The 12,137-nt window shown below is 40.5% G+C and overlaps 1 protein-coding gene across 2 annotated transcripts; it reads right to left on the bottom strand.

The window, feature by feature from the left end:
• Window positions 1-1,882: 1,882 nt before the first annotated feature.
• ndufaf6 (NADH:ubiquinone oxidoreductase complex assembly factor 6) lies at window positions 1,883-12,036 on the bottom strand (the record flags this gene model as incomplete). 2 transcript variants are annotated; one of them, XM_083678732.1, is made up of 10 exons in its annotated part: window positions 1,883-2,314; window positions 4,047-4,103; window positions 5,539-5,640; window positions 7,491-7,624; window positions 9,272-9,374; window positions 9,662-9,718; window positions 10,615-10,737; window positions 11,158-11,257; window positions 11,691-11,804; window positions 11,909-12,036. In XM_083678732.1, the coding sequence occupies 10 exons, from the start codon at window positions 12,034-12,036 to the stop codon at window positions 2,186-2,188; spliced, it is 1,047 nt and encodes a 348-aa protein (XP_083534858.1). In that variant the 3' UTR covers window positions 1,883-2,185. The 2 variants fall into 2 exon arrangements, with proteins under 2 accessions (XP_083534858.1, XP_083534859.1); XM_083678733.1 differs by lacking the exon at window positions 11,691-11,804.
• Between the last annotated feature and the right edge of the window lie 101 nt (window positions 12,037-12,137).

Raw genomic sequence — 12,137 nt, forward strand, 5'->3', positions numbered from 1 at the left:
AATAGCATATTGTGATTGTGGCCTGTAGCCTAGACTTAGGTATAAGTGTCTGTCATACAGGGATGAGTGAATTATTATCAATCATTATTAATCATATTATATATTTTGGAGTCAGAAGTTGCACAATGTTAACTTGTGTCAGTAGGTCAAGTGATCACTATTATGTAAAGTCCACTTTATCATGTCCATAACCGTCTGAAGTGTATTAGGGAATAAATGTACAGTTCTTTACCCTCTAGTTCTCTTTTTCACCTCTTCAGGACTTGTTTCAATGACAGGCTTATAAGAAGAGATTCATCTCAGAATCCACTGATTGCATCAAGAAAATCTGCATGTGAGAGATAACCATGGTAGAGATAACCATATGAGATAAGAGATAACCATATGCTCCTTTTACTTTTGGCAACTTCTTTCTGTGGGGTACATGGAGTTTTCATCACAATTGGATTCACTCTAAAGTACTTAGACCTCCAGGTAGGCAGTTTGAGCCACCACACCATCCCACAAAATTCTTAGAAGGAAAGCACAAAATCCTGCCAGACATTCTCAAACTATTTCTCATGACTACTCTCTCTTGATATCTCATTTACGTATTCAACATTATCACAAATCCTAATTTCAGCTATTAAAAATGATATATATGCCATTTAGCTGACGCTTTTAACCAAAGCGACTTACATTGCAGTGAGTGCATACATTTTAGTATATATGGTCCCAGCGGGAATCCACAACCTAAGTGTTGTTAGCGCCATGCTCTACCAACTGAGCCACAGAGGACCACACTGAGCCACAGAGGATATGATATGGCGGTTTATTTAAGTGGTCAGTCTACACACCTCTCTGTAGCCTACAATATTGTTGCTGGTACTGTTGGTCGTTACTGGGCTATGAGAGTGTTGCTATTGTTTTTGTCCCCCCCCCCAGCCTCCACCTGCTTTGGTTCTGCTCTGTCTGTCTCTATGGAGGGGGATGATAGATGTATGGACCATGTGATATATATGTATGCATTGTACTCGTTTATAACATCCAGGTAGGGAGCTCTCAAAAGAGCAGAGCCATCCAAATATGCCAAGCCGAAATTGGAAATCCATTTTCCATTAATCCATTACATTCAACAAATGGTTAAACTAAGACGTGTTCCTGACTGAACTGAAGATTCGTTGCTAAATACGTTGAACCCAATAACTCAGACTACAGCTCTTTGCATTGTTGAGAAAAAGTTGGAGTTAAAAGAGGGCTTTACAATTCACCACAATGCCAGTAATAACTCACAACAGGGAGGAGAGCACTTAGTAATGAATGTATTGTCCATTGACTGTTGTCGCTAAATAAATAAATAAAACACAATGAGTGATCAACCGTGCCTCTCTAGCTTGCTTTAACAACCTTCATGATGAAGCCTTATAAAAAGAATACACTTTTGTTTTTTATGTTTTGGTTTGAAAAATGGGATAAAGAAATCCATGAAAAAGAACATAAACACATTTTCTTTTTACATCCATGACCTAGCATCTGTTCCAGATCAAAACAATGAACTGCGGAGGTGAGAATTTGCTTGTAAACTAAAGTACTCTAAAGTAAACTAAAGTGTTAATTATAAGTTGGTATCCTTCTTTGGACCTAAACAGTGGTCGCCACAACACCACTGTATAATTTTATGTCTGCAAAATGTGTGCAGTTTTTTAGCAAATGCCAAACTCTTCACAGAGCTTATCACAAAAATCGAACACTAACAAAACATTAAGTTAGTCTTACATAAAAAGCTACACTTTTCCTAAATATCCTAACATGACACTTTGTTTGTCAAATCCTTTTTTTTTTTATTCTTCTCTTAAAAAAAAAGAGAAAAAAAAAACCCAGAAGAGACATCTTAACATGGCTACATGATTTATTACGTCAAATATTCAATATATCAGTGCTCCAGTCTCCAGTACTGTAGTGACAGCTTTACAATACTCTAAATCGGTGGTCCTTAACCCCTGTCCTTGAGAGCTAACACAGGTGTGGTAGTTTTGGTATGGGTGGCAACGTTTGTGAGGGGTTTTACTGTACATCACAAATAGATTGGTCTTTTGTTCTGGATTGGTCTTCAAGAAAACCAACCTACGGTATAAGGGCAACACCAAAATGAAATGAACTGGAATACATTATGACAGCTTAGCTAAAAATGGGTGAGTCGCTAACATCAATAGGTGTTCTTCCAGGAGCGGATGTAGAGTTGTATGGGGAGTAGAGGGTTTCTTTTCTGTAGGCTGGGGTGGAACACATCAAAATCTACCCTCCGCACCCGCTGGAGATAGTCCTCTAGCACCACCTACAACAGTAGCAGGAGAGAAAAGGGACTTTACAAGGACAGTGAACACAAATGGACCTACATTGAGATGATGGCAAAGGTGATCCTATACCTTATCCTACCTATTGGGAACATGTATCTACAGTGAAAACTGTATCCGTTTTAGGTTGAATAAGTCCTTTGGGCTGATCTGTAACTCATCTGAATACTCGCCTTGAACCTGTGTGTGTGTGTGTGTGTGTGTGTGTGTGTGTGTGTGTGTGTGTGTGTCTAGCATCCTTCTCTCCATGTGCAGGGCTTCCTCATGTTAACCAGTATAACAAGAGTGGTCTCAGGGTGCCAGACAGAGACAGAGAGACAGAGAGACAGAGAGAGAGAGAGAGAGAGAGAGAGAGCTTCCGCTGTTCCCTAGACACACAAAGCCAGCATAGCGTAAGACATAATTCATCAGCAGAGAGAGAGGAAAGTGCCTTTTAAGCGTCTGAACAGCAGAGGAACATATTTCTCAGAAACAAACTGTATTTATAGCGCCAGCAATAGAATATGGTTGTGGTAATTGTCTTGGACTGGGAGGGAAAAAAAAAGAAGGGACAGAGAGATGCGAGAGGGATATTGCGTTCTCTTGAATTGCCATCATACCCCCCCGCTGGTAACAGCACTCAACCTTCATGACCCCCCCCCCACCGGTTCGCTAAGCAGGTTGGAAGACCATGTGTGGCATTTCCCTACCTCAATGCCACCCCCCCCCCCCCCCCCCCCCCCCCCTCAGGCCTCATTGACAATGCCCTTGTGTACTTCTTTGTGTGAGGTTGGTCTGAATCAGAAAGGCTTTTAAGAGCACAGGTGGTTAAATGGGCAATCAACAACTACAAAGCAGTCACCCCAGCACTTTTTTGGGGTTGAGAGATGGGGCTAGAGAAATGTAACCCCTCTCAAATTCATTGATGGAGCTCTGGATGCAAGGACTGACCATCCATGAGATCAAATCCTGCTGGGACGATATAGACTGAAAAAATGTATGCACTCACTGCAATGTAAGTTTCTTTGGATAAATGGCATATATATATATATATTATTATTAAATATTATCATATTTGATATATATATATACAAAATATCATTTTTACCATGTTTTTAAGCTATATAGGGTTTGTTTACAAACAATGGGAGTAAAACAAGCTTACATTTTGGGTTCTGATGGGGTAAGACAGTTGAACTAAGTTCATTAGGCATTCATATGTTATATTCCGCAAGAATCAATGGCTATACATCAATAATTTAAAAGTCCAAAAATTGAAGTACCAATCCCCCAATGTGCCCCTCTAAGCCCTGTGTGGAGTCCATCGGTGGTTTGTGGTGATGTGATTAAAGATGGAGGATTCAAAGGTCTGTCTGGACTCCTGCTGGGGAGCACGGTGGGCGGCATGGCTAGACAGACACGAGAGGTCATTGGAAGGTCACAACTGAGGGGGAAGAAGGGTGAACAAGGGGACACAAGCACTGAACATAATACAAGCTGCTTCTGATCCCCTGATCCTCTAGTTCATAAATCAGATGTGATGGATGTGGGGGGGGGTGAGATACCTAATGAAAACAGGAATGATGGAGTGATATACTGTATCTTTTGAAGTAGATATCAACAAGCCCCATAGTCACTACTTCATGACCTTTTGCACAACATCACTCCAGTCACATGGACGGAATAGTAAACAGTGCAGAGGAAATGGTGTTGATATGACTAACAACCACCCACCGTCTGGAGGAAGGCAGGGGTGGCGGCGGATGGTACGTTCTTGCTGAATGATCTAGCCTGTGGAGACAAAGGTTCAAACAGAGTAGATCCAAAAGGGATTAAACAATGCTTAATTGATGTGAACAGGTTTAACAGTCAGTGAAAACGATGATGATTAAGAAGGTACATTCCACTCGGTGGAAAAGAGGTCTCGAGAAATGAAAAGTCAGCGATACACATACCATTACTACTAGCTACATATAGCTTAAATTTATATATTTATAACAGTCCAGAGCTCACAACAAACGATGAAAACGGCAAGGGAGCTCAAAGTTATTTGACTATATAAGTGAAGAATACAATGTATATAATTGTACAATTTTGCAATAGCTATGATTTAAAAATAAATAAATAAAAATAAAATAATGTAACAGCACGTCATTCCGTAAATTAGGGGGCCAATTACAGTTTACAGAGGGCTGTTCCAAAGACATTCATATTTAACTTGCCTTTTTGTTCTATATGATTGAATTAAAATGAAGTGGGACAGCAGATATATTTCAAATGCTTGTTACATCCTTGTATTGGCTTGGTGCCTTCACATATTTAGCAAAAATCGTGTGACAAAACTATACGTCTTTCCCTTTATATTTCATGGTGTTATTAATCATTATACATAATTTCATTATAATACCATCTAAATGCAAAGTAAAACTTTAATCCACTGACATGTATTTTGTTTAACTTTGATACAGCAAAAGTGTGGGAATTTAAGGAGTTTGGGAGAAATAGCTTTGGCACTTTTCTGTCCCATTATTAATATTGGGATATTATTGGATCTTATTTGAAAATAATCCTCACCTGCCCCTCTCTCTCTCTCACACACACACACACACACTGAATTGATCGCCTTCTTCTCCCCTGTTGTGTCCCGCTTGTATACTGCTGCCTGCAGTGTGTGTGTGTGTGTGTGTGTGTGTGTGTGTGTGTGTGTGTGTGTGTGTTTCTGTGTGTGTGTGTCTGTGTGTATAAGAGAGATCCCAGCCCCTGGTCCCGAAAGACACACAAACATGCACGCATGCACGCTTCTATTTTCCTGTTAGATTATAACTACATTGAAATATGAAGTGAATTATTTATTTATTAATTAGTTCATTATGATTGCAGTATCAATTGTTACACAGTAGCCTGTTTAAACTGCATGTTAATGTGTATGTTGTCACACTTAAACTTGAATTCTGCATATAATGAATTTTATTCCTGAAACTAGACTTCTTAAGCTATGCACTAAACATTTGGTTATCTGTATTGAACCACTTTGACATTTTGACCCCAATGTCACACTTTGGCCCCCACATTTATGGAATGACCCATGTGCATGTTGTCAGTGTGCACAAATGTGGAAATTATTCACCAATGTCACACACCAAATGTTATTGGTCAGGGTCTAACAGTGCAAGGAAAGGTGTATCCTCCATCTAATAGTATTCCCAACTCAAGAAAGAGTACATACGTGTTGTAGGTGTACGTGGGCTTGACTGGCGATGTCATAGACTACATCTTTCACGTTCTGCTCCCGACTACCTCGAATAAAGTCCTCCTGGGAGGCTCCGTGCTGTTGAGAAACACAAACACACTTTATATTCCCAAAGCAGAGACGGCTTTTTTCACACTCCTTATCTACTTAACGAAGAGAAAACTGTTTATTCATGCTGGAGGGTGTATGACAGCTAGCGGCGTGAATCAGACGAAAGCCCTAATCTTTTGGTCGATGTTTATCTCCGATTCTTCAGTTATGCTAAGAAGGTTCTCAGATCTAAGCTCTCATTCCTTTCCACTCAAGCCTTCATACGCCTCAGGCGTTCATTCTTCTTTCTTCTTTTCTTTCCTTGACTGCTATTGATTTATCATGGCCAGTTAGCACAATTTTAAAGCGCAGACCCACTTTTGTAGAATGATTCACCCTGTGACCCAAATAAAAAAATGGATAATCTATAGGCCTTGGTCTGTACTTCAGTGTAAGGTCAACTTGCAAAAGGTGCATTGGACAACTGGCACACATTTCAAGCAGGTTTCTATCCGATAGAGAAACCCAGGTGGAATGGACACCGCTGTTCCACAAAATAATGGAATGTTTTCTGTAGCTAGTTCAAGTTGTAGTGACTGACATCCTTAACATGGATAAAATGTTGATATTAGGAATAATCAGAGTGTGCTGGGCGGTAGAGAGGCTGTGAAATTGCGCTTCAGAGACACTCTGATACTGATCAGTTATTGGGGGGCAATATCATAAAAAGGAGTTTGTTGGCATTCATGTAATTATGGGCTGTTTGATGGCATAGAGGCTACAGCCTGCGCTTACTGCGGATTTTGGGCTGCTGAGAGAAATGTCACCTACCCAGGAAATACGGGTCTCTTTCCAAAATCATTTGATGACCCATTTTTTATGTTCCATCACAGATTTTAAAAAGCACTGTAAAGGAGTTTATAAACATCTTAGGGAGTATATAATATACTAAGAAGAATAATAGATCTGAGGTCTGTGAAACATGTTAAATATATAAATATATAACCTATGCACTAAAATAAGTATCATGAGCTTCTACATTTAATGGTCAACTTGACTAAATACATGATCAAGTCCAGCAACTTCTAAATAACTTGGATGTGATACTCTTTGTAATACTCTTTGTGCAAGGTTTTGACCAACAGCATGAATAATTCCATATCATCACCAACATGAACCACAATAGTTCAAGCTCCAGGATACTTAGAGTGCTTCGAACCAAAGTGATGATAGTTTAGCCTAGCAGATTAAAATAATTGGTAAATCGCGAAGCACTCAATAACCCTCAATGACAGAGTGAGTGGAGAGAAAACCCATCAGGCTTTAGTGAGCTTTAATGTTGATGGGGGAGGTGGAAAACTGCAACTACACCTTGCATGTTACAACAGCGCCCCCTTCGGTCAGAACAATGGTACTTTGGGGCAAATGACCTCGAAGGATTGAAAAAAAACTCCCAAAACCTGATGAGGTTACTAATATCATGATTATTAAGAGTAAAAACTATCTCCTGATGTAACATCCCAAAACAGCTGCACACAATCCCCTACTGCTCCAGATGGCCCAGACAAAAGCTGCAAATTTACTACGACAGCGCTTATCTACAGTGCATGTGCTTGTCGAGCGGGTTTTAAAACCGTGCCTCTTGCACGTGCCATATGGAATGGTGCCACGCTTGCTTGCTGCTGTGTTGACCAGGATGCCAGTCTAGCAGGAAAATACTGTACTGTGATTACGTTGGAAAAAAACAATTAAGCCCTGTGTGTGTGTGCGCACGCACGCGTGTGCGTGTGCGTGGAGCAACTGCATACCACATCAACTCCAGCCACAGACATGCACTTGAATGATGGACAATAAAGCTTTTGAACTTGCATTGAGAGAGAGAAAAAAAGCTCACTCACCAGCATACAGATGTCCATAGGCAGGTAGACCTTGCGTCTGGTGCTGTTGTAGGGCGTGGCTCGTAGACACGTCACAATCCCCTGGGCCTTACCAATATGGCTGGCGGCATGGTCAGCGTGGACATTTTTCACGCCTGGATTCGAAAGCACACACACACACACACACACACACACACACACACACACACACACACACACACACACACACACACACACACACACACACACACACACACACACACACACACACACACACACACACACCAAAGGAATCAGGGAGGCAAAAAATCTGCATGTATTAATTCTCATGACATTTCTCATGCAGTTTGAAAATAATACTTGCACACGTGTTTACTTTTGCTGCCTGATTGGATCTCGACATTTCGGTCGAGTCATCAAGACTTAAAAATAAAAATAAATGATATCACTCCATGATGCATCAAATGGACAATGTTTCAAGGCCATTTAAACATTTTGGTTCCTGAGATTGAACTTTAATCTTTAGGATGACCCATATTCTCTTAACTGGACCAGCTACATGAACAGATGAGGAACTGCGTGATCCTCAGATGATCTCTCCTCCAAGCATCACCAGCAGAACTACATATGAAGATCACAAAGTGCTTCAGTCTTCACTGCAGCAGGCATTTCAAAGGATACTTTGTCAGTGAGCGTTAACGTTTTTCATTTGGGCCTATTCAATAAAAACAATTCAGACTAAGCAGGGGACTCACATCAGTGCAGTTGTAAGTCTACAATACATAATTCAACACAGCAACGAAGTCACTTTGATATTAATGACTGGGAAAATGTATTCATGTCATCCTGAACTTGAAACACAGGTTTTGACTCTGGTGTCTTTTTTTTAGTACATTTAGCCAGAATTTTTTACAGTTAGCAGGATGGCATGAAATTAATTTTGACAAGGAGGATATCAATGCTTACATGAAAATGAATGGAGGTGAAGAATATGAGATGCTTTAATGACTCATCCCACTTCTAAAATCACTCAAGCCAATACATTTCACCTTGCTTCAAGTGTCACTTGTTTCTTCAGCACACACTCCACATGTTCTCGATGGGGTTTAAGTCAGGACTTTGTGAGTAATTTTAGGTTATCAGCCAGGTTGGGTACGTAGTTGGGTGTTCCAACAGGACAATAACCCCAAACACACATCAAACGTGGTAAAGGAATGGCTAAATCAGGCTAGAATTAAGGTCTTAGAATGGCCTTCACAAAGTCCTGACTTAAACCCCATCGAGAACATGTGGAGTGTGTGCTGAAGAAACAAGTCTGTGTCAGAAAGCCAACGAATTTAGTTGAACTGCACCGATTCTGTCAAGAGGAGTGGTCAAAGATTCAACCAGAAGCTTGCCAGAAGCTTGTGGATGGCTACCAAAAGCGTCTAATTGAGGTGAAAATGGCCAAGGGACATTTAACCAAATATTAGCATTGCTGTATGTATATTTTTGACCCAGCAGATTTTGTCACATTTTCAGAAGACCCATAATAAATTCATAAAAGAACCAAACTTCATGAATGTTTTTTGTGACAAAGAAGTATGTGCTCCAATCAATCCATCACAGAAAAATAAGAGTTGTAGAAATGATTGGAAACTCAAGACTGCCATGACATACATGTTCTTTACAAGTGTATGTAAACTTCTGACCACAACTGTACCTGATAAGTGAATGTGAATATAGATTACATTATCTAAATAATAATACAACAATGCAGGTGTGATGCACATACATCCTTGAGCCTGCACACATTTACTCACCTAAACACTCTAAAAGGAGGTAAAGTAATGAGGATTGGGTATTCTCTGAATAGGCCTCTAACTCCTGCAGGTTCCTATAAGCTCTGTCCTCCATGTCTTTCTCCTGTTGACAACAGTGGGGAAATGGTAAATAAACATCTAACGGATGCACGCACCCACAAAACACACATGCACAATCACACACACGCACACACGGAACATGAACCAAAGGAATATCACTCATCTTACATCTGAACATCCATACCAGTGAAACGTATCATGACAATATCCTGAGTCTGACAATACTTAACATACGTTTATCTGTGCCCGGAAACACACATACCTATCTAAAGTGACAATGACAAACACATATGTATGTAACATATCCAAATAAAAAAGGCATAAGCTTACTCTCTCAGAGATGATCCTCAGCAACCACCTCTTTGTCAAGTAGTGTTTCCTCACCGCCTGCAAAATGAAATGGTTTGAATTAAGGGAATTTTGCTGGATTTCACATTTACTCACAATGAAAACATCAGTAATGACAGTCAGTCAGTCAGTCATTCATTCATTCATTCATTAACCCTTGCCCAACAATCCACATAACTGCACCAACAGTTCTATCAAAACTGCATTATTTGAATTTAGACTTTTTTCTTATGACCAGGAATATAGCACGACACACAATAATATTGTTCATTGCTGAAGTATGAAGGAGACATGCCAGCATGAGCAAAAATTACTTAATGGCATAGAGCGTATGGCTGGTGTTGTAAATAGTCTGGTGAAACAAAGAGACACGATTTCACCACTAGATGTGCTTTGCCTTGCAAAAAACAGATACTGCAATTGTAGTTATGCTCATTATCTGAAGCGCTATGGCAGACTATTTTCTATAAGGGAACAATATCACAATTCAAAAATATTATTTATCGGCCCAAACCTAATCATGACTGATAGTCTCTAACACAAACCATATACTAGGGGTCAGGCAAATATTTCTAGGGTGGGGTCTCAATAGTGGAAAGGGACTTCCTTCCTTCATCTACACTGATCTGAATAGGCGAAATGGGACAGAGCTCCTTTAGGTAGGTAGTTCCTTTAGATAGGTGTCGCTGAAGGAAAGGAGACAAGCAGAAGGAGGAGAAACAGCCTCTGTGTGACGGTGCATCTCAATAGTCTGAGACGGCCCCTTCTCCCTGCCCGAGTATCCTGCACTACCATGAACAAAACACTTGTTTCATAGTGGATTTCTTCATAGAATAGGGTAAGTAGTACCTGTAGGGATCTAAAAAGAGACAAGGCGAGAGAACCACTACTCAGTTTAGATGCACTCGGAGATATACAGTACACTCCAAACAGACCCTCCATAGCTCTGCGCAGACGGGCTGCACTGGGGGGTCATCCCTGAAGATCTCCTCCACCGCTGTCTTCCAGAACTGCATTCGCATCAGACCAATGGTCTTCTGGGAAACGGAGTCCTTCACCTTAAGAGAGAGAAACACAAAGCAAGTTAAGGTTAACTGTATTTGCATCAGTCCAATGGTCTTCTGGGAAACAGAGTCTTTCACCTGTACAGAGTTGTACCATCAGGCATAAGCCTGCCTGAAGTGCACTACAGGGTTTCCACTTTAGGGAGCATTGCATTTGTTCCATTATGCCAGGCATACTCAATGAAGGGTATTTTAAATATTTTCAAATACAAAGCCTATTCCAACCCAGGTCAGTCAGCCATACAGACATATCCAAAAAAGGTCCAGCTTTTCCATGTTATCATATTATCTTTAAGAGCACTTATTATATTGGACATATATTTCAATAGAAAAGCAATTATAACCATATATTCCAATATAAATGCACATATACAAACTGGGTCATATATGCGCTAAAAGTGCAGGAATACCTGCCTGAGCCAGCTCCACGTTGAAGGCCCTCAGGGCCAGGGAGGAGCGCCGGGAATCCTCTGGGAGAAGCAGGGAGCTCACAAAGCCATCATAGTCTCGAGACCTGAGAAGGAAAGTGGAGAGAGGACAGAAGAGTCAGGGAAAGCAACTACTAACACTGACTTATGGGACATGGAATCTGTGCTAAAAACGCCTTGATGATGATGTTGAATTCTGGCAAGTTCTGGCAATGGATCCAAACCTGAAACCTTACGAAATATAAACACAGATAATATCTAAACATTCAAGGCAAACACTATAACTGAGCTTATTTGAAACAAGAACAATAAACAGTAGCTGGTGCATCATGCAAGCTGGTGCATCATGCAAGTTGGTGCATCTTGCAAGTAGCATGCCAGATATATAATACTGACGCTTGCAAAGACGACTTTGGCTATATACTAATAAAACGTGCACAAAAACTCTCATCATACCAATTAGGATATTTAGGAATGAGCAAGATAGCCAGAGTTAGCTAGCTGTACTGCCCGACTAACCTCACAACATCGACACAGTATTTGTCATAGTGCTGCGAGTCTCCAGTCGAGTTTGTAGCGGCTCGTAGGCATGTCACTTCAGTAGGTCGTTGAATGCATATACCAAGTGGCTTGCTTTGAAATGTGTGAAAGAACAAACGTTTTGTGCTTAATAATCCATGCCTGGCAGTAATGCCAGATGCCATGTTGACAACATACCCTTCAACTTTCACCTTTACCTTGTGTTACACAAAATCTGGTCCCCCCCTCTTGTAGTTTTGTGTTCCACTTGACGATGTACTAATACTTGATCCAGTATCAAAGAGTTGACAGGTTTGTTGACGTGAGTAATCCATGTCATTTTCATATTTTACGAAAAAACATACTACATGTCAGTTTTCTTCACATTTTCCTGTGATTTTCGTCAAAGTAAACACCATCACGTGCTGTTTGCGTCAACGTCATATG

Source organism: Argentina silus, assembly GCF_951799395.1.
Source record: "Argentina silus genome assembly, chromosome: 10".
NCBI classification, from domain to species: domain Eukaryota; kingdom Metazoa; phylum Chordata; class Actinopteri; order Argentiniformes; family Argentinidae; genus Argentina; species Argentina silus.